Here is a 20,975-nt window from a genome sequence, read left to right on the forward strand (position 1 = left end):
GAACTCTTCCACACTGGCTGGTTTCCGCGCATCCCACAACTTCAAATTACACACGAGATTGCTGGGACCCCAACCTTGCAACGAGATTGGGTATGCGATGGCACAGAAACTCTCTCACGCCACCAAGCACCTGCATAGGGCTAGAAACTGAAGACGTCCTGCGAAAAAGTCACCTCTTTTGCGAGCATCCACCTTCGGAGACTAATTCGCAATAGAAGGGTATGATTTGGACCGAAAACAATTTTCGAGCACTTGTCTCATAGGAAAGCCGAAAGATGCTTGACCAGGGATACACCGAAGGAAAACTACCGTATTTGTTAGAGCCACCGCCTGAGCAATGAGCGGAGCCAATAGGCCTCTATTCCAGTGTCAGCCCTGACAATGCAATATCACCATACTCGCATAAACTTCAAAGAGCACGAGTTCCGCAGACGCTGCAGTTACTGTCCTAAGAGGTGCGTTCCCTCGTCACAGGGCGTATGCAGGACAGTCAGTCTCGGCCTGTCAAGGGCGGATTGGTTACGATGTAGCCCATGACTTCGCAGACGTCAATGTGCACCATCGCCACCATTCAGCCGGAGTCGCTTCCCACATCCAAGCGGAATCCAAACGTTTACTGCCGTTGCGTGCCTACTAGGTAGTCATAGAATGAGCGGACGCACACTGCTCGATGGGCCCAGCCTCCTATGCCATGCCTGCATGCTCACCCCGGCATGTCAGCCGTGGGGCTCAGCAAAAATTACCCTTTTCGGAAAATAGCTGAGCTCTTGCGGGGACAAGCCTGGCTGGCCCTACGAGACGTCAGCGGACGGCTACAGCTCAACTAGCTGGAGATGGTGTTCACCAAGGAAAACCAATTGCTTGTGCCTAGTGATGGAACCTCGTCGAGTTCTCGGCAAGTTGAATCCCCTATCCGCCCGAAACGGTGAGGGTATTCGTTACCGTCAAGCTTGAGACGTGGACAACCCCGGAGATTGCACGACTTGCATGGGATAGTACTGGTTTTACTCGTACCGCAAATCTTTGAATACTCCGATCTCTGCAGATCGTGCCCTAGGCAGCAAAATCCCCATCCTCTGGAGATGTGTAACGCACATTCCAAATCGCCTCGGGGCGATGTCAGTCGGCCTTCACTTCAAAGACTTAGCCGAGGCATTTGCGGATGCCGTTCTTCCAAACACACTGCCGTGGACAGCTTGCAGCTCTTGATGAGATTTCTGGAAAAAGCGCTTTTCCTAACCGACGACATGTCCTCCAAACGCGTCGTACAACATATCAAGGGTCGGAAGACTCTACCCTCCGCCTGTATGAAGACTGATACGCTGTATCTGCGTCACACATGGAAGTGGCCTCATTGTTAATGTTCACGTGGCACAACATGTCGCTCGGGGCTTGCTCGGGACCAAAGCATCGTTGACTTCGCATGTATTGATGGACCGCAACCAAACTTCGATTTCAGTATTGGTCTCTGGCGGAATTTCGGGAACTCTCTCCGGTACATATCCACTTCACTTGCGATGGGTATCACCCGTCCGCGGGTTCAGTTGCAACAGCCCAAATGTGCATTCAAGCTTAAATCCGCGGTCTGTCAGATTTGCCAGGCCACTAAACCTCTTGGCCTTTCGCATCGCTGTCTCTACCTGGTTTCTCCAGAACGAGCTCTCGGCAAAGAGACTTGCCAACTTAGATATGGCTTCACAGAGTCGGGAGGCGATTGCAAGCCATGAATCAGACAACACTGACCGCGATCAGTATTGACGGCAACTTTTGAACGTGCAGTCTTCCACGGCGATCGCCCAGTCCAAACTCGGCTCCGATATTTCACGTGGAGTTCCACCTCGCTAGCGGCGTCTCGGCCGTCCTAATGCCACCTGCTGCTGCTTTGAGTACCATGTTTTCGGACTGGGGCCCAACGCCCGGTATCAGAGCAACATGGGGAGCGAGATCCATGCTGACAGATTAGATCAGCACCCTGGAAGGACTGAAATCAACCTACAGCGGTATTGCACATTGGGGGCAAAATCTCTCCTTAGCCTCCTTCGCGCAGCGGCGGCCGCGACGTATCACGAAAACTATGGCTGTGTGGAAAAAAGACGGCCGGCTGACACCGACTCAATCAATCGGCGAGACAAGACTGTCACAAACTATAATTGCTGTTCTAAGCTGATTGGGGATATGGTATTACATCCCGCTCCTGGGCGACTCAAACGGAAATACTGTCATGGTGGAGTTCCGCCCCCGGAGCGCGGGCTCCGGCCGGTGGGTTCGGGCCCGGGGCGGGAGCTGGAATGCTGATCACCGGCCCTATCCGAACATTGTCCGCCCCTATTCGTACATCAGGAGGAACAGCCAGCGGCACTGGTACATTGCTTTGCGCCATAACTTACGGGAGAATCGGTCGCTGTATAATTTTCGACATGCTCCTCGATGCCCATGTGACGCATTTACAGCCGGCGAGGGTTGCCAAAGGCACTATTGAGAACGCTTTCTCCGAACATTTTCCGGCAATAGCAATGGCGAGTCTTCTGTGAGCGATGGAACAGTTGCCGATTGGCGCAAAGATACGGTGCACGTTGCAACCCGCGCTTTAGGGCCGTTCATTAGTGCAGCGGACTTCCACAACGGCTGGGCTTGGACAATAACTACCGCTCCAGTAACAAATTTTTCTCATTCTCTCTCGTTCGGAAACATCGAATAATGGCCAATCCAGATCAACAATACATCAATTCTCTTGGCACCCGCAGAGCTCTGGTGTGGGCAATAAGAAACCATCTTGGCTCCCGGCATGGACTTCTTCTTGCTGAATGAGGCTACGGCTTATCTGATGGAACCCCGTCCCGTCTTGCATGAGATAAAGAAAGAGTGGTCTGCGACTTGCGGATAACGGGCGGGCAGATGAGATATCGCGAAATCCCGCGCGGCAGCCTGGGCCACATCGCCTTCCGCGTGTCCACGCCAATTATCTCCAAATTTGGATGACACAAGAGCTTGGAAGTTTGGGAATCGACAATCCCATGGTTTCTTTCCGGAATTTTGACCGAACCTCGAGGGACCTGGCGAGCTGAACAAGTCTCAGAATATTAAGCACAAACCCATCCAGCCTGCCAGCGTCGCAACATTCCCACCAAAAGGTTCCTTGACATATCCTGTTAACCTTCACAAATTGGCGAATCAAGCTGCGAATTCGACCGATGCTGGTCAGTTTTGAGTTGGGGCTCGCTTCCAGGATCTCACTCGAGCCCCATCATCCTGGCTTCTCAGCACACCTCCGGCCTATGGCCGCGTCAAAGCTACCGAAGGTATCCTGAAGAAAACAACCCCTGACGACACTCGACAGCGGCGCCCAAGCTTTGTCAACGAAAGTCTTGACGTAAGGCACCTCCCAAACCACGCGGTATTCACCTAAAGGATTCGTGGACGCTTCTATTGTTGGCACCGCGGAGCGTTATGTCTTTGGGCCACAGGGCCGGGGCCTGGTCAGCCTGGTAAGGCAACGTTCCCCTGTCACTCCTGTGATGGTGCAGAGAGCGTTACGCTGTCCTGCATTCATCACAAGTGTAAAATACTTCGTACGAAGGGACCCGGTGACATTCAAGGTCGTGAACCAGGGCGTCGGAATGATGTGCGTCGCCATTGTGGTTGATACGGCCTTCTAAGTCAAGTCCAACAGACTTACATGCTCAACTCGAAGCGCGCGATGGGCAACCGGAATCTCAAGGGCAATATTGTAATAGCAAACCGACATCCTTCTAATCAACCGGCAAGGTCCCCATCCAATCTAATGTTGTGTACTTCCCGTCTGTTACGCTAGCATGTTTAAAGCTCTGGGTATCTCATTCTTCAACCCAGCCGGGGGAGGCGAGAAGAGACGGCGTGCAGGCGTGGGTTGCGGTTATGCACATACACCCAGTGGCGTGCTGCGTCACCCATTTAGACCCCAATTGGGCTCCGCCATTTTCTGTCAAAAGATTATCAAAAACAAAGCTTGAGGGCTGGTCACCGAATCCAAAAAGGCGGGATTGCGACTGTCTCGCTCAGCAACAACACCCCTCCCGCCTGCACCCTTTCTCTAGTCACGAACGACTGACAGCAAATCACTCGCCGTCTTCAGGATACTGACAATAATTTGGGGTCCTGTCATACCAAGAGGCACAGTTTTCTCATCGCAGGTAACTCTTGGACGACGATGGACGTCATAAGGGCAGATGAAGTCGCGAGTCAACACTATGGACACTACTTGACACCGAAGAAGCGATACAGCAGCAAAAGAAGGAATAAACAAATTTCATCACATTTGCCTCGCCGAAGAGCCGAGACCGCGAAACTTGGCCATCTAAAGAAAATCCCCCATGTTGGGCCTGGGATGATCCAATCTTCAACAAGTGGAAACGTTAATCCTACTCATCCAACTGCGGCGGTGCTTTCGTAACCTACCATCTGAAGTTTTGACTGGCCAAAATTCAGAGAAAATGATGGCTGGCCAGAAATAATAATCCCATCTAGCCCATTAGACGACGTGGGCGAGAAGGCTCAGCATCATGCACCGACAACGACTCCAAAGCTTAACGGGGCCGCATCGGCTCATCCAGCCATCAACACTTCCGTCTTCCTGCACCGTTCGCGGTTCTGCCCGTCGTCTACCTTACTACGATATAGCTCCGTCTAACTGGGGGCCCTTGTCACATGATTGCCCGTTTATGGCAGGGACTTGGCGCAGCATGCATGTACCACAGACAGCAGCGTTCTCCATCTACACATAGGTATCCCTGCCGCATCATTAATCCCTGCCCCTACAAGCTCTTGACGGGGCCCAAAACGGCGGAGGCGGCGATTCTTCTTTTGCTTCTTATCCCACCACCTCATAACCTTGAACTCCAGCCAGTCACCAAGGAGGTGGGGGAGCGGCGTCCTAAGCAACGCAGCGCTATGCTATCTGGGGTCCAATAGGTTAACGGTCGATTGGATCGTTGCGTTGCCGCCATGTACGGCGCAGCCCTGAGAGAACGTCCACGAAGAGGGCTGCTTACATACATGATGAGAAACCAGACAGGACGTACAGCTTTCGCACATGCACATGTATATGTGGATGTAGACCCTCCATACCTGTTCCCTGCCACCGGTGGGTGGTGAATCTTGCGCATCCATATGCGCGCGCGCCTTATATAATTCCATCAAGCCCGTTGTAAATCACCATGGCATAGCTTAGATCGTCTTACACATCACAGCATCTTCCAGACGTCGAGCCATACGTTGTGCTACTTCCTCGATTTCACATATATCTTCTTCCCAACCTTTGTCTAGAATTGGAGCTTCTTGGACATTAAATACGAGGTCCAACCAGCCAGTGGACTTCCTACACTGCCTCGCCTTCCCGTCAACTATATCGAAGTCTTAAACGCCCAATTGCCACCAAGATGGAGCACCCTTTGCCACTCAACATGTTGGACGACATTGACGCGTTTCTGGAGCTGGAGGCGCCTTACGGATACGACGAGACTGAGCAATACCTCGACACTGCGAGCTCATCCCAGACCCCAAGCCCCATCATGTCAACCGTAAGTCAATAAAGCTCGCCCTCATGGTCTCCAGTCCTCTAACACGTAGCCCAGTTTGATATGGGGTTCGTCGGCGACTTCAATGGCACAGAACACAACATCTACCCTAGTCCCATGAGCTCGACGCGCGATACTGCATCACCGCAACCCTCCTCAGACCAAAAGCCCGCTGTCACGGCAGCCAAGCCCCCAGCGAAGAGGAAGCGTGAGAACAGATACAAGAATGCCCCTCCTTCAGTCCTTTCGGTGAGTTCATTTTTTTGACTTTTTTTTCCTTTTCCCCCGGAGAACCCCGCGGACTCGCCGTCACGCGCAAGCCTGGAGGAATAGACAAGCTTTCAAGCACAGCCCGACTAACACATGCCTTCCTCCTGCGCAGCGCCGCCGTGCACAAAACAGAGCCTCCCAACGGGCATACCGCGAGCGGAAGGACCAGCGCATCAAGGATCTCGAAGTCATGCTCTCCGAGCAGAAGAACAAGAACGACTCCCTCAGCCAAGCATACTCGGCCCTCCACGCCGAGTACCTCAAGCTCCGAGGATCGCAGGCCAGGGCGCAACACCAGCAGCAGATGCCGCGACACCACCACCACCCGGCTACCGCTCCGCCGCCGCCGCCATTGGCTTTCGACCCTTCCGCTCACATGGGCATGCCGACCGCCCATCCCGGGGCGATGGATTACGCCGACAACATGTACATGTTTCAGGACATGCAGACTTACACCCTATGAGCAACTGCCGCTCGCGCGCCGCCGTCTGTGCTGCTTTTTTCTACGGACGAGAAGAAGAAGTAATTCATAATGGCGGCCGAGCAGAAGAACCGGAAAGCAGATTCCTTCTTTCAGTATCAATACCACTGCTTTGTTTTACCTTTTTCAACGGAATACCACGAAGATTGGGCGCAACGACCACATCAGCAACGAAGGGTCATGCGGGGTATGGAAAACGACCGATAGGCCACGGTGAACGGTGGGGGGTTCAACTGATTTCGTTCGTTTCCCTTTGTCTTTGGTTTTACGGCCTCGGTCTGAAGGCCAGAAGTGTCCCTTCTTTCTCTCTTCAACAATCTATTATTAGATGGCGCGAAAACCCGGCCGGCAGGCCGTGGGCATCTTCTGATTTCACTCTGGCGTTCTCGGGAAACTGGATCTGGACTTGAATCGGTTGCGCCGGTGGGGGTGAGGCAACTCGACTGCATTCGAAAAAGGCCCATGATGCAGCGGGCTATGGAAAAGGAGGGATTGAGTTTCTAGTCGTACACTCGTTGGGTGGGCTCGGTGAGCGGGCTTCGAACCTTGGATAGCGGAAAAAGATATTCCTAGCACATGAGAATCCCATCTTTTCGAAATCCGCCTCTAAAGTTCCTCCATCCTTTTCTGGCTCGGTGAACGTGAGCGTTGACGGTGAAGCCGACTTTCAAGGTTTTCGGCCGAAGAAGGACCCCGCAAACTCAACCCAACAGCAAGGCATCCCTTCCTCCAAAACACACTACATAGTGACAGGCATAGTCGTTCCTTTCGGCAAGCGTTGTTGGGCTAACCTTGTCGACCTTAGTCTTGTGATATAAATATCTCGAGCACTTCATTTGCCATGACTGAGGCCTGTGGGAAAAGGACATTCTGAAAAGAGAATAGAACGGCTGCGCGAATGAAGGGAAGATGGATGGGAGGGAATGGGAAAGGATGGCAGATCTGCCGTTCCGACCCCCTTCGAGATGGAGGTGGTGGTAAGGTACTCGGTCGGACGGCAAGGGGGGAGGGGGGGAGCATCCCGGCTTCGTTACCGATGTCTGGGTTAGGCAAAACCTGGGATGTTGAGGCTTGTCAACTCGGGAGAGAGAGAGACGACATGGCTTGAGTTTCGTCGTCGTCTGTCTTTTTTCGCAGTGGTGACTCAGCGCCTCACGTCAGCACCCTATCGAAACATGCTTCCTTGGGAAGGCAAGCGGGAAGCTATCTATAACATCTGTGTGTCGTCGTCGTTGTTCCCTGGATGGGACGGACGGGCGAAGCAGAAGCTTGAGATCGGAGCCAACTCCCGACCTGTCAGGATCGAAGGTGCTCCCGTGGCCCAGAACGCGTAGATCTTTGTCATGTACTTCCCTTCGCCTCTGCGCTTGTGAGCTTTGATATTTCCGAAGCTTGGGGAGCTTGGACGGGCTAGAGGCCAAAAGCTATTAATTGTCTAAGCACCTTCGAGCTGGCGTACAGGGATAGAGCTTTCTGTCAACGTTTGGATGGTTTAGACGGGCTGACTGTCGGGTGGCTGATGCCGTTTCACCATTCTCCCTTTTTAACCGCGTGAGATATCGATGTGCATGGTTGTTTAGCCTCCGCGTGTTTTCCCACCATCTTCTTTTCACTCGCCACGAACTCGTGGCTCCTCGTCCGGCTAAGGAGACTTGCCGAGAAGAAGCTTGATTCTTTTTATGGACGCCTCCAGACGAAAACTGGCGAGGCGTTCTTTTCGCTATTATTCACTATGATGCTTACATTGACATAACCTTAGGGCGGCGGTAAACTGACTTGACTACACTGGATACGTGACAAGTGGCGGCGATATGGACGTGCGGCTTTCAGCTTTGAGGCGAGGTGGAGGTATACGGCTGTATGCTTGTTTGATAGGTTCGATATGGGTGTTTTCGAGGGGGCTCTGAATAGACAGATCACGGACGTGGATCGTTGGATGGGAGTTGGGTTTTCCGGGTGAAGCTTGGCTTGCCGTCTGTGCTGCTTTGACATGATGGTGTAGTTGTTGAGCATTGATTTCCTACCTTGTTGTTGGAGAAAGTCTGTGTTCCACACCTGAGCTTTGGATGGCCTTTCTTAACCTGCCATAGGGGTGGAGGCAAACTTGAGCCCTCACTGGGGTTAGTTCGTGCATATCTTGCCCTCTAGGAACTGGAGAAAACGGCCCGGATAATGAGGGGAAAGAGGTCGGATTACACGATGTTTAGCGTTATACATGCGAATTTCTCTGTTGCTTTCTTTTCATGGAGAGCCAGTGCAATGCTAAGTGGTATTATCGTGAAAAGAATTGTGAGGATGGATCAGGCCAACTGTCCAAGATCATCGGAGTGTACGGTACCAGTCGACACGCAGACATGTATCGTTCCAGAAGAAGTTCTACAGCTAGCATGATGGAGTGAATCGCAGCATTATGTTCCTCGTGCGACTTGTGCTCAGGCGAGATGCCCTCGGCATGATAGGATATGCCGCCTTTCAGGATCAAACTGCCGCCTTGTGTGAATATCCAGCCCCTGTTTCTTCGCGCTACATAGGATCGGAATCGCTGCAGCGAAACCGTTTACTGTCAGTGAGTCTCGAACTCTTCCTTCCGGCACCCTCCAGCCGAGATCTGAGCAGAGAAGGATTCCAACAAACCTTCCCAATCCTGAACTGTGTTTTCGGGGCATCAAGACTGCCCGTTTCACCATGCGGGAGAGCGATTTAATGGTATAAAGCTGTATCCTGCCGATGCCAGGAATCGAGACGTCCGTTCTCGACCCGAGCGACTTTCGCAATGCGCATGATTCCCGAATGTCGATACGTCGTGCGTTCCTTTGGGGGACATCGCGCCTGCAGCTGCGGCGTTCCAACGAGACGAGCTCGTTGTCGTTTCTCCTTGAGGGCTCGACCCTCGTTCTTCTTGATGATAACATCGCCGTCGTCCGGCTATTGAGGATCCATCTTCCAAACGCATGGCCGATATATCCGTGCAGTCCAGGGCAATGCTCCCCTCGATACGTGGGCTGCCTGAAAACCCACTTGGCACGACCAGCTGGATGACCTCTCGTCCACGTCGCGACAGTGCCTGAGAAGCTCTCTGCTCGCATGTCAGAAGGACTGAGTAGTCGAGGCGGCTTGGAGGGCTGCTCTTCGTCTGGAAGATCTCACAGGAAGCCCCGCGACATTAGCCGTAGCTTGCCTTTTCGTTACGGTTCCGCAAACTCACCGAGTCGTCTTCACTTTCACCGTTTACTCACCGTGCTGTTTTCTCCGATGGATCAGAATTACCCCTGAGATGGGGAGTACGATCGTTGAAACTTTCTACTTCTGCAAGGCGGCGTTCCAGACTGCACTGGACGCATCACATGTATCAATGGTACCGCCGAGCTCGCTTCTTCGGACGTTCAGAAGCCACATAATCTTTCCGTGACGGCGTCATCTTACGGGAGAGCTTCCATGTTGCTTGGACGAGACCGTGAGAGCTTCTTGGCGTTGTAGTTAAGCGGATTTGCTGAGGAAGATGTGACAGAGCTTGTCCCTGCTGCGTGACGCGAATCAAACAGCTCCCAGTATGCTCTGCATCCTACTCTCCTGCCCAAGTAGATATCACGGGGAAGAAAGCCTCGGCCGCCAGGATCATTTGAGACACTCAGATTTCAGAGCTATCTTCGAAGGTCTGGAAAGGATTCAGCGCTATGTGCGGAGACGGCATTAGAAGGGGCCATGGTCCAGCCTTTCTGTTGGGTCCGTTGAGCCCTAAATATCCCTCAGAAATCTTCAAGAAGGGGTAAGCCTCACGCCAGGCTGTCCTCATAGCCGCAGCAAGCCTCCAAGATGAGCAGCCTCTGGTTAATAGAGCAACGTAGATAGAGAAAGTCGGTAAAACAGATCCGAAACTTCAGATTAAGGATTGGCTCTGAAGATTGGGTCTGCTAGGCTTTGTGCGGACGGCTAGGGCCTTTGGACGAATACTTCTATGTCCAAATCACCACTTTGACCCAGCCGAATTATCATTGTTGCACAACGTCGACGGTGATTCAACAGTCAGGAGCTGTCAGCTACTAGCTGGTTCTGACTAGTACGTTCGAGACCACATAGCGGCGAAGCTGAATCCTCCAACTTCCTCATAGCGAAAACATGGCCTCTTCGCTGTCCCCAAATAGGCCCTTGGTCGGGTTGAAAACGAGGAGGTCGCAACTTGAACCGGGTAGGAGAACGCCATAAGGCTATGCGGAAGGCGGCTGGTGGGATGAGCCAAGACAGTATGCAATAAGTGACCTTGAGTGTGCGTAGTGCGACGAACTGAGAAGATTGCGTTTTGTGGAAATCCCTTGGAGAAGTTAGGCATATTCCACCCTCACTTTGGCCTCCCGCAGGTTGAGTTGGCCTCCACAAACTACTGTGCTGCTACTTGTGGCAGGGTGGGAGTCATGTCCATGCTGATCGATGGGAAGAGCCAAAAATCGAGGGAGACTGAGGCAACAGTCGCTTCTCGTGACATATCCCCAAGTAGCAGCAATCATTGCCGTTGGTCCCAAAACTAGAAAAGTCCTCAGAAGATGGAGGCTGGATGATTCTGGACGTTACGAAGTTGATGGGTGGGTAAGTTGGCAATTGCTGTCTAGACACCCAGCAAATCGAGAATGCTGTGCTTTCGCCCGCCCACGTCAGTCTTGAAGCATAAGTTGAACGTCGCAGCATGATATTGTAACGGAGACTGTGATGGACTATCACGTTGGGAACATTCTGGAAACACCCTATTCCCGAACGCCCGAATGTGTCAACCTGCAACTCAGGAGCTTATTCTTATGACATGGGCAACGAGCAAAATCACGATACCATCAATGTCATCTCGGGATATCGAGTCAATTCAGGCACCGCTGCGTGGAATTGCGGCGAACATTCGATGACTCAGTCGCCGGGGCAAAGTTGCTACGTGGACTGTTATGGCAGATATTGGCATCCCGTGGTCAGATGTCGTGATCGTCGAAGCTTGACTCACGACAGATCCGGACAGAATGTCGAACCCGGAGGGGTCGAGACTGTTCGATACGAGAAAAGGGGGAAGAGTTGAAGTTGGCAAAGTGGTCACGAGTTTCGTGGGGATGCTCCGCTGCTCGGTCACTCCACGTCCGGCGACGCTGGCCGCCCCGCTGCGTGGCACTGAGGCAGTTCACGACGGATAAGCCCCTGAGATACGGATACGTTTACCTGTCTCCTTTCAGAACTAGAAGCTTGGAAACGACATGCCGCAATCGCTGGCGTGACCTACAATCCACATTCGCTGCTGGCATATCTGGCCCCTCAGAGGGTCCATAGATAGCAGATTGCTACAGTAGATCGGGACCAGATAGAGTCAGCGTCTCCGAAAAACCAAGCTCTGGAACGGAGCCGGAGGTCGTTGGAAGTTGATGCGCTCCATCGGCCGGCTTTGGACCGACGAATGGGATGACTGCTCCCAGAGGAATGCGGCAGGTTAAAGGGAAACACGTCAAGCGCGTCAAACCACCAAACGAGGCGCTGCAGAGCAGATCAGAGGGGTGCACAGACGGGCGGGGTCCCGATCGCGCGAGTCAGGGGGGTTTATCGAGGACATGGTGTCGATGCGGTGCCGGTGGAGTTGATTCCTCCTCGGATCTCTGCGCCGCATCGAAGCAGCAAGATTGTGGGTGATGATGATGAGCCTGGTAGGCGAGCTTGGGTGAGAAGCTGCGGCTGGAAGGAGGCGGTACACGTGTATACTCTGACTGGAAGGAGAAGGAGTCGAGTCGAGGTGTCCGTGGTTGCTGCGATTTCGGGGACCGAGGAGGGAGGCGTAGTTGCGAGCAAGCTCCAGAAGCTGTCCGAATGACCCGAGTGGATCCATTGGTCAATTGGATTGCGGTGATGTCCTTGGCCCTCAGGGGTTCTCGGGGACCGGTACATTTACTGTGTACTCCGTAGACGCAGGGCAGGATTGAAACGCCAGCGACAAGCGATCAGTCATACGGGCATTTTCCGGTAGATGCACTGACATTCCAGACTCGTTGGGGGAACGGGAATAGGAATGAGCGGATCCAGAAGTTGCAGTGCAGCGGCAGGTGACGATGGGAGACCTATTGGGACCCAATTCAGTCTCCATCTCGTCGGTGATGCTGCTGCTATTCCGGAACTCGACGTGTTCGAAGAATCAATGCCCTCAGCAGTCCCTACGTGTAAGGTAGGTTACCTTAGGTAAGTTAGTCAGACAGACGTGGACCGGCAGTCGCCGAGCTTGAGCTTGAGCATGATCATGTGTGCCAATGCCAACCTGCAGCCTGCCGCGAGATGGAGTCATTGGTAAGGAGCCATGCCATGCTCCGGCCAGGCCAGAACAACGAAGCTGCCACATGGCCCAAATCCAACGAGCCACAGCCAACCGTTGGGGACGGTCCGAGGTCGGAAAGAAGCGTCCAGATTGCGAGAATGACAATACGGTGAACGGGTTCCCGTGGAAATAGACAAAGCGAATAATTTGTTGGGTCAAAACAACAGCGATTGCCCCGTATGAATCCGAATCCGTACGACGGCCAAAAAAAAGGAAGACACCGGGATGAGACGACACTGACGATGGGCAGTTTTCGATGAGTTGCGGCGCCGAAGTGGCTCGATGGACAGGGATGCGAGATACCGATAGCGTGCTCCTCCGGTACTTGTCTTACGGCGAGGGCGCAGCGGTATGCGTGGACGGTGGCATGTAACGGCCTAGCGACGGTTGGTACTCTGGTATCCACTACCCCGCAATCTGGCCACCCGTCCCTGCGCAGCTGGTACCTGAGACCCCGGATCCGAGTGGACCCTTTGCGTCACCGTGCTCCCGTGGTCATGCTGCACTTCGGGACGGGAGGGAAGATGAGGAAGGTACCTTATGCTTCAGTTTCGATTGTTGAAGAGATATCAGAGGTAAGAAGATCAGAGGGCAGAAACGGTATGGATTGTCATGGAAGAGATAGCTAGTGGGGAACGAGAAGCAAACAAGCTTGAAGGGGACAGCAAACGGCAGCTTCTGAACAAGGGAAGGACCTGTGGAAAGACACTGGACGACACTGACCGGCGACAAAAAGTGGCATAATGAAGGTTTAGTCTGGCGTCAGTCCACGCCCACGCCCACGCCCACCCGCGCCTTCCCATTCTCCACTACGGCCAGTCCACGCCGGCCGTCCCCCGTCGTAGCTGCGGGTGGACGGTGGTTCCTTCCCTTGCAATGGAAGTTGCAAGCTGCAGCAGCTGCCGGCCCCCATCTGCAGCAAGTCACGCGATCCAGCTTCTCATCAAGGACCCAGCTTGCGCTTGCCAGCCAACCCAGCCCAGCCGGTCCGGACCTCCTTACTACCTGGGTATGTACTCCTCAGTGAATGAAGTGCAAGATACCTTTCACTGTAAGGGAAAGGCCTACCAAGATACTTCACCCACCCCCTTGTCCTGCATCCCCGTCCTCCCCCTTGGGCAAAGCTGTCTGTTGATCGCATGATCTGATAGGTCGCCATATCTCTCGAGCCTTCTTCCATCCATAAAACCATCCTGCCCGTCTACATTAACCTCGTCCTTCCCCTCTTCACATCACCAACCAATCCATCAAGCTATCTCTCCAATCCATCGAAACAACTCATCGACTGCCATCTCATCCACGCATTCCAACATTGACGACTGAACATTCAACCATCCTAAGAAGCCAATCCACTTGAACTTTTCTCTTTGCGCTTACACACGCACAATCACCTCCTCATCACCAATTCCATCAAGAGTATGTCTGCCCTTCTCCCCCGAAGCTCTTGCCTCGCCTGCCCCGCATCACAATCCCCCTCGCGTGACGTCTTTCCCCATCACCTCCGCCCGTTCCACCCCTCACCACCATATCATCTTCAATATATCTACAGACGTCCAACATCATCACCGTCCATCACCAACCAGTCCTCACTGGCATGACAATTGGCCGTGCCTTGCACGTATCAACCGCTTTCGGAACCTCGACTAACATGGCCTGCAGTGACTCGCTCTCACAAGTACAACGACCGTGACCACGCCGGCTTGGCCGACGGCACTGCTTCTCCCCAGGAGCACCTGCCTCGCTATTTCGCCAAGCATGGACACGAGGGTGTCGACCCCAAGAAGGTCAAGAAGAACGGCGGCGGCCGAAGTAACTGGTATGTTCGGACCTCTCTCGTTGCTTACCCCACTTACACACGACCCTTCTTGCCCATCTCGTGTCACCAAGCACCTTCACTCTCGGCCCTCAAGCAACCTTCCCCATTTTCAATTCTATCATAAGTTCAGCGGCTGACGTCTTTGACTCGCAGGGGCAATGCTGGTGAGGAGGTCGTCGACGAGGACTTCCGTTTCACCAACGCTCGTCGCCGCACCAACAGCAGCGGCTACGCCGACAACTTGAATGCCTTCAAGACCAAGTTCGACGTCAACGAACCTGAGCCTGTCTTCGAGGAGTCTATCCATGGCCCGTCCGAGGAGGACGGCGAGGAGCTGACTAAGACCGAGACCTCCGAGAGCGGTGGTTCCTCCTACGGTGACGACAGAGTCACTAAGCATTAATCCTGGGACATGATCCCTAGGTTATATCGTGCTGCACTCACATCGCTTTTCCGCAAGGCAGTCCGTTTTCTTCTTCTCCCTGTACCAAACCTTACCTCCCAGGAAGGAATTAGCGACCAACACCAATAACACAACACAACACTGTACTCGGCATGGGAGGATAGGATTACTGCTCGGCTTTTTTATTTATTATCGGAAACGGAGTGTAGCGACCAAGGAAGGTGTTTTCTTTGAGAAACTGGGCGTGGGCGAAGGGAATCGGGCTCCCTCGACCGCGAGATTGACTGCCGCGGCGGCGGATGACAGCATGTATCACGAAAACTTATGACCTGGCGACGAAAAGCGTCGCCCTTGTACTATCAAATCAAATGGCCAATGATCTACCTGATGAATAGATCCATGCCTTGTATCACTATTTTCTCTTTTCCCCAAACTTGATGTGATGTATAGTGAATACGTGGTGTCTCGTAATACGCTCTTTTGCAAGGTCGAAAGTCTGGAGAGGTGTAGTTTCCATTTCTGCAACAAGCTTCTGTCTAAGGTTTTGGCCATAGCTTGCTCAAGAATACCCTGGCTCGCTGAGATGTCATGTTTTGTTTACATATCAACCCCTTTCGCCCATCAACAGTTCTTCCATCAGAACATCTACGTCGTTTATCAAAGCCATATATCTCCGCCCACATCATTGCAAATATCCCTCGCTTTCCTCACACAAATCGCCCTCATCCTCGACTTTCCCTGATTACCGACAGGCCGCGTCCTCGTATTCTCGACCCCTCATCGACGGAGCAGCACCTTACACCACCCTGACGAAACAAAGCTGCAACCCCCGCTTTTGGGCTCCCTACCTACCTACCTTACCACTCGACTCCGAGTACACACAGCCGCTCGACGAAAGGAGACCAGCCGAACGTCAGTGTGAAACGTGAATACAGCATCTGCTCTTCCAGCGTCCGCAGTCCACTCGTGTCCAGTGCCAGAATCCCCGTCCACGGAGCCGGGGAAGAAGGAGGATAGGGGTGAGGAGAAGTCTCCAGCCCGCCCTCGACTCCCGTATCGGAGGCGGCGGCGGGGAAGAATAGCTCGCCCCAAGCCTGCTCGCTCCAGACAAGCTTCCCCTGCGCGATACATCCCGTCTCGTCCACCAGGACACCCATGACTCGGGGGTTGAGGACCAGCGAACGTTCTTTCATGCAGTTCTTACATGTCGCAGACGGGTGGTTGGCATATAGGGGGACTCCGCAACTGGACAGCTCGCATTAGCAATGCCCTCGTCGTTCGCTCGCTCTACTTTAGTGTGTACGATGTTGCGGGTACTTGAATTTTACGCACCATTCGACGCAACATAGCATCTTTCTTCGGTAATGTCCTAATAAGTCGATCCCGAGAATGGTCAAGCTGAGTTTGCCCGTGAAATCCGTCGCCGGATCGGTGCGAGCGAAGTCGTCCACCTCAGCAAGCGTGAAGAGCGGGCGTATGGGCCCATGGACGGCGTCCTCGACGTCCCAGACATCCTGAGGAAACGGAATGTAGACGCTCTCCTTCTTGACCCTGCCCTTCACCCACTGCCGAAGCCAGTCACCATCAGGAAACGCCGGGTCGACGTCGACGAGCGTGTTGTAACTCAGGCCAATGCCGGGCGGCGTGGGGTAAGGCTTGGTATCTCGTGGAGCGACGAACTTGGGGTTCGTGAAGAGGAGGATGGTCTCGTTGGGTTTCCACAGCCTGGCCGAGTTTGCCTTGTCTTCCTAGAGCGTCAGCGCGCAGCTGGCCGTGTCGTCCCACACCGTGACCTCGAGGAGTTCCGCCTCCCTCGTGCCGTCTTGTACGGGGATGCGCTTGCGTGAGCCGATGCTCTTGACGCAGACGATGATGCGGGAACCGCGGGTATCGTGGCCCGTTTTGAGGTATTGGCCGAGGGTCATCAAACCCGGCAAGGGTTTTCTTGGCTTCTCCTCATCAAGTTCGTGTTCTAGGGGCACGCGATAGAGATTCTGCGTGTCGGGAGTGTCGGGTATGAACTGGATGAACTGCTTCGTGCCCACGTCTGCTGGATTGATTGGCGTGTACATTGTGACGAAGGGGATGCTCCCATGATGCGAGCTCGCCGCAGCTCCCGCCCAGCTGGCCCAGATGGTGACGAGTTGACCGATGACAAGATATGAGACAGGAATGCCTATGGGCACAAGTTTGACCTGATAGAACACTTCAATCTCAGTGGTCAATCTCATGATATTCAGGGGGGAAATACAGACCGTGATCGCACCCGTATCATCCTTGACAACCAGCTGATGGGCCGGCCTACTGTAGACGTTCTTGGAGTCCAAGAACGCCGGTGCGTAGTTGACTATGCGGCCCGTGAAACAAACGAGCGCCGGTCCCGGCTGGATGTTATCGATGAGGATGTCATGATACTTCTCGGACGGGTTCCATTGGCGGTCGAGAGGGTTATTTCCGGCGTCGACTTCTGCCTGCGTGAAGCCGTCGTCTTGCGCGGCGTGTCTCTTGGTGGGAGAACAGGCTGCTGCGGCAGGCGTGGGCAACACCTCCTTTTTGTAGAAGGCTTGGATTGAGTAACCCGCCATGACGATAGAGGCCGCTCAACAAAGACCAATATCTGCACGTTGAGAACAGCAACAAACTTTTCACGAGGTGCACTCCTTTGAGGAAATCGCTTGAGTTTCGAGAGACGGAAGAAGGAGGCAGGAACATGCCGATGTGATTTGACAAGAGGCAGGTGCTATCGCTGCGTGGGAAGGAAGCAACCACTTGCTCATCCGTTCCTTCCTTTCCATCGCGGACAACACCGACTTCCTGGGCCAGGGCAACTCCTGTCAACTCATGAAATCTCCCTTTTCTTCGTTGCCTTTGGTGTTGTTTCCTGTAGTAGGGTACTAGTCTGACCTGTCTTGTTCAAAACATTGAGTAATAGAAAAGTCTATCAATTTGTCAACCTTACAAGATCCGGCACTGCACCCGTGCTTGATATCACGTAAATTCTACCGTATGTGTCTATATGCTGCCGTGTTCAGTTCCACGCGGTGACTCTCATGTACAGCTGCCTGGGCTTAAACAAGACGAAGCTAACCATGGATTTGCTCTTGAGACAGCTGGCGGGATGAAAAAGAGCTGCAATTAAGAGGAAGTACAAACAACAAACAACCCGAACTGAATGATCCATCGTCATCGAGAATATGCAAGCTAATCCATCAACGTACAAGCACGATACCCGTCTCGGATTTCTGATATTTCCCGACAACCCGGGTAAGACAGACACGATCTGAGGCTGACGATCGGTGCTTCCTTCCGACGAACGACTCTCGGAGCCGGATCGAGTGCTATTGTCTCGGAGAGTGTGCCTACATCCAATGGCAGAAGGCTGTTGTAAGCGACGCGAAGGGGGTTAGGGGATGCCGCCGCATGCATCCCCTCGCTTGGGGGGACACCGAACGATAATTTCCATTTCTGCACACGACAACAAAGGCGAACGGTAAAACGGATGTGCCTTGGCATTTCTTGTTTTCTTGTGGAACTTCCGGAAAAAGGTATGTACTGTACAATGCTATTTCATTTTCGTACGGCCGAGAGCGCGAGGCCGCGCTGCTCTCTTCCGAAGACCGTATGTTCCGCTAAATCGTATGCTAGTCCAGTGACTTCGTCAACGGATGGGTATGTGGAAGAAAAAGAAAGAAAAAAGAAATAATAGCTATACAAAAGTTTATCCCAACGCCGAGGCCGTTTCATCTATCCGGGGTTTTACAAATATACTCATCGTACAGTGTCTCGTGAACAGAAATGCCAGAATGCCAATGCAGATGTTCAAAGCCGCTGTAGGAGCTTGCATCCCCAAAATTTGCCGTGATATGTACAAGTGCTGAAGTCTTGTGGTAAGCCTTGAACGAAGAGGACAACACTTCGTCGTGGTGTGGCTTGCAGCCTAGTCCTTTGGAGGACTAGATTGCTTCCGCCCCGGGCCAGCGTAGTCTGAAGTGGCACTGGAGCTATGTGAAATAGAGGTTGACCTGTGGCTCTGTGCCGCGATGCTGTTTTTGGCACTTCCGGACTCGAGGTCTTGCAAGGCGTACAGATGGGACAAGTCCTGTGTCTCGAGGGCGAAGGACTTGCTACAGACGATGCCCTTGCCGTTCCGCATTGCGGATTGCAGCTCCGTTGTTGACGAGGAGTCGGCATCGGCCTCGGGCTCAAAGGCGTGGGACATGCGATTGCTCTGGATGTTCCCACTCGACGGATCCCCGGAGTGTTTGTGGGAGTCGTAGCGTTTTGTGAGCATGCCGAACAGCTTGGGGAAGGATTTGATGAGAATGAGGCGGATAGCTGGTAGACAGCAGCAGATGATGCCGGTTGGAACTTCCAAGGTTGTCCAGAATGCAATGCCATACTGGTCCCAAGTTGGGTTGAGGGAATTTGCAAACATCACGAGCGAGCGGAGCCGGAGGACGCTCACAATGGTCACGCTGAACGTTGTCAGTATGTAGTGTTTAAGACGAAGGGTTGAGTGACTCACAAAGTTCCGACGCAAAACATCATTCCGACGGCCAACTTCTTCCACCAATGTAGGTTGAGAGTCCGAATCCTGGATAACGGCAAGAGGAGCATCCATATATCCAGAACGATACTGATAATGGCGTTCGCCCAGGGGACAGCGTTGATGTTGATGCATGTGCCTCCTTGGGTGCCGTCCCATCTCTTCCAGTAGTAGTTGATTGGGGTGCATTGAAAGATGCCGACGATGAGGAAGACGAACGTATTGACAGTGTTGAATATGACTGTACCCCACAAAAGACGAGAGAGACCAGCCCGGTCGAAGATGCGCATGTAAAAGAACAAGATTGCCGACTTTACCAGACCCATCTGGATGAAGTACATGGGCTCCAGCAAGTAGAACCAAAAGCCAAAATGCTCAATCTGATCTGGCGTGAGGGTCCAGATATCCTTGCCGAGGCCCGCGGGTACGAGTCCGGCAAGGTTGATGATAAATGACGGGAGAACGGCGAGAAAGGCGAGAAAGGTGAACAGATCGTCCCATCCAAGTTGGGCCGAAGAGAAGAACTTGTATATCAGGCGTGCAGCGACCGTGACGATCATGAGTCCCAGCAATATCCATGTCAACCTTGCGTACTCGGCACTATGGTCTCTGACTGGTCTGCCGCATGTTGTTTCGAAGACATTTTTTGCGTCTGATAGTATGTTAGCTTGATAATGTAGCCAAATTTCTAGGTATTTACTAACGTAGAGTGTCCTTAATCGGGCAAGCTCCTACGATGCAGTTCTCGGTTGAGGTCTCAAACTGGGAATCAGCGCAGATGCATGTTGCATTTGTTAAACCACAGGACGATTCCCTGATCGCTGACAGGATACAGGTGACCTAGAGGCATGCGATTTAGTGGCGACCGGAATTTCAGGCATTGGACGGTACTTACAGCGCAAGGTGGAAGTTGCGTGACGGCATCCGTGATGCTGCCTACTTTCTGAGCTGTCACAAACGGCACCGTGGCAGGCAGGAGTGCGGACACCAGAAAGGTGAAGGAGACTGAAGGCTTCATGGTGTCGACAATAACACGGCCGGGTTTGATGATCTGCCAGCCGTTTCGTGGGCCGTCCCGGGAGAAAGAGACTCAGATTTCGTGTTACACGGGATGTACGCTCCCTTAAGAAAGAACATCCAGCGTCATTGAGACCGTTGAGATGCCGAATTCTTCGCAACCGTCAGAGAACGTCAATAGGAGGAAAAGGGGCACGCGGCATCAGCAAGCCACTGCGGGCAGTACTTGTTAAGAGTAGCCAGCGCGAACCGGCTCGTCCTTCATGAGTCGCGACATGACCTCCTTTCCATGGAACCAGAAGCGTGGAAATGCATGTGCCGCATGCGATAGTTCAGTCCGAGAAGACGCCACGCCCAAGCCAAAGGCGCGGCCGACCTCTAGCCCCCTCACGTGGTGGATTCTCGATGAGAGGGTCGAGATCAACGCGGCATCGCGAAAAGAGCCCGAGCGGGTCACTGCTTCCGGTAAGTCTGGTGGCAGCCATCCGGTCCATAGCTCGGTAGCACGGCTGGGGCGAGGCACGGATGGAACACCGGCCCAAATAGCTCGGAGTAGTCGTGCCAC

The 20,975-nt window shown here is 53.3% G+C and overlaps 4 protein-coding genes across 4 annotated transcripts; 2 read left to right on the plus strand and 2 right to left on the minus strand.

The window, feature by feature from the left end:
- Positions 1-5,414: 5,414 nt before the first annotated feature.
- CkaCkLH20_00091 (bZIP transcription factor) lies at positions 5,415-6,285 on the plus strand (the record flags this gene model as incomplete). Its single annotated transcript, XM_038882811.1, has 3 exons — positions 5,415-5,555; positions 5,610-5,801; positions 5,935-6,285. The coding sequence occupies 3 exons, from the start codon at positions 5,415-5,417 to the stop codon at positions 6,283-6,285; spliced, it is 684 nt and encodes a 227-aa protein (XP_038751516.1).
- Positions 6,286-10,419: 4,134 nt separating this feature from the next.
- CkaCkLH20_00092 (stf2-like protein) lies at positions 10,420-14,847 on the plus strand (the record flags this gene model as incomplete). The annotated part of the gene is made up of 3 exons (XM_038882812.1): positions 10,420-10,489; positions 14,288-14,444; positions 14,598-14,847. The coding sequence occupies 3 exons, from the start codon at positions 10,420-10,422 to the stop codon at positions 14,845-14,847; spliced, it is 477 nt and encodes a 158-aa protein (XP_038751517.1).
- An 857-nt stretch (positions 14,848-15,704) lies between these two features.
- Positions 15,705-17,432, minus strand: CkaCkLH20_00093 (uncharacterized protein; the record flags this gene model as incomplete). The annotated part of the gene is made up of 4 exons (XM_038882813.1): positions 15,705-16,092; positions 16,180-16,595; positions 16,635-17,042; positions 17,103-17,432. The coding sequence occupies 4 exons, from the start codon at positions 17,430-17,432 to the stop codon at positions 15,705-15,707; spliced, it is 1,542 nt and encodes a 513-aa protein (XP_038751518.1).
- Positions 17,433-18,784: 1,352 nt separating this feature from the next.
- Positions 18,785-20,411, minus strand: CkaCkLH20_00094 (CFEM domain-containing protein; the record flags this gene model as incomplete). Its single annotated transcript, XM_038882814.1, has 4 exons — positions 18,785-19,322; positions 19,373-20,045; positions 20,098-20,233; positions 20,289-20,411. The coding sequence occupies 4 exons, from the start codon at positions 20,409-20,411 to the stop codon at positions 18,785-18,787; spliced, it is 1,470 nt and encodes a 489-aa protein (XP_038751519.1).
- Positions 20,412-20,975: the final 564 nt, after the last annotated feature.

Source organism: Colletotrichum karsti, assembly GCF_011947395.1.
Source record: "Colletotrichum karsti strain CkLH20 chromosome Unknown Scaffold1, whole genome shotgun sequence".
Taxonomy (NCBI): Eukaryota; Fungi; Ascomycota; class Sordariomycetes; order Glomerellales; family Glomerellaceae; genus Colletotrichum; species Colletotrichum karsti.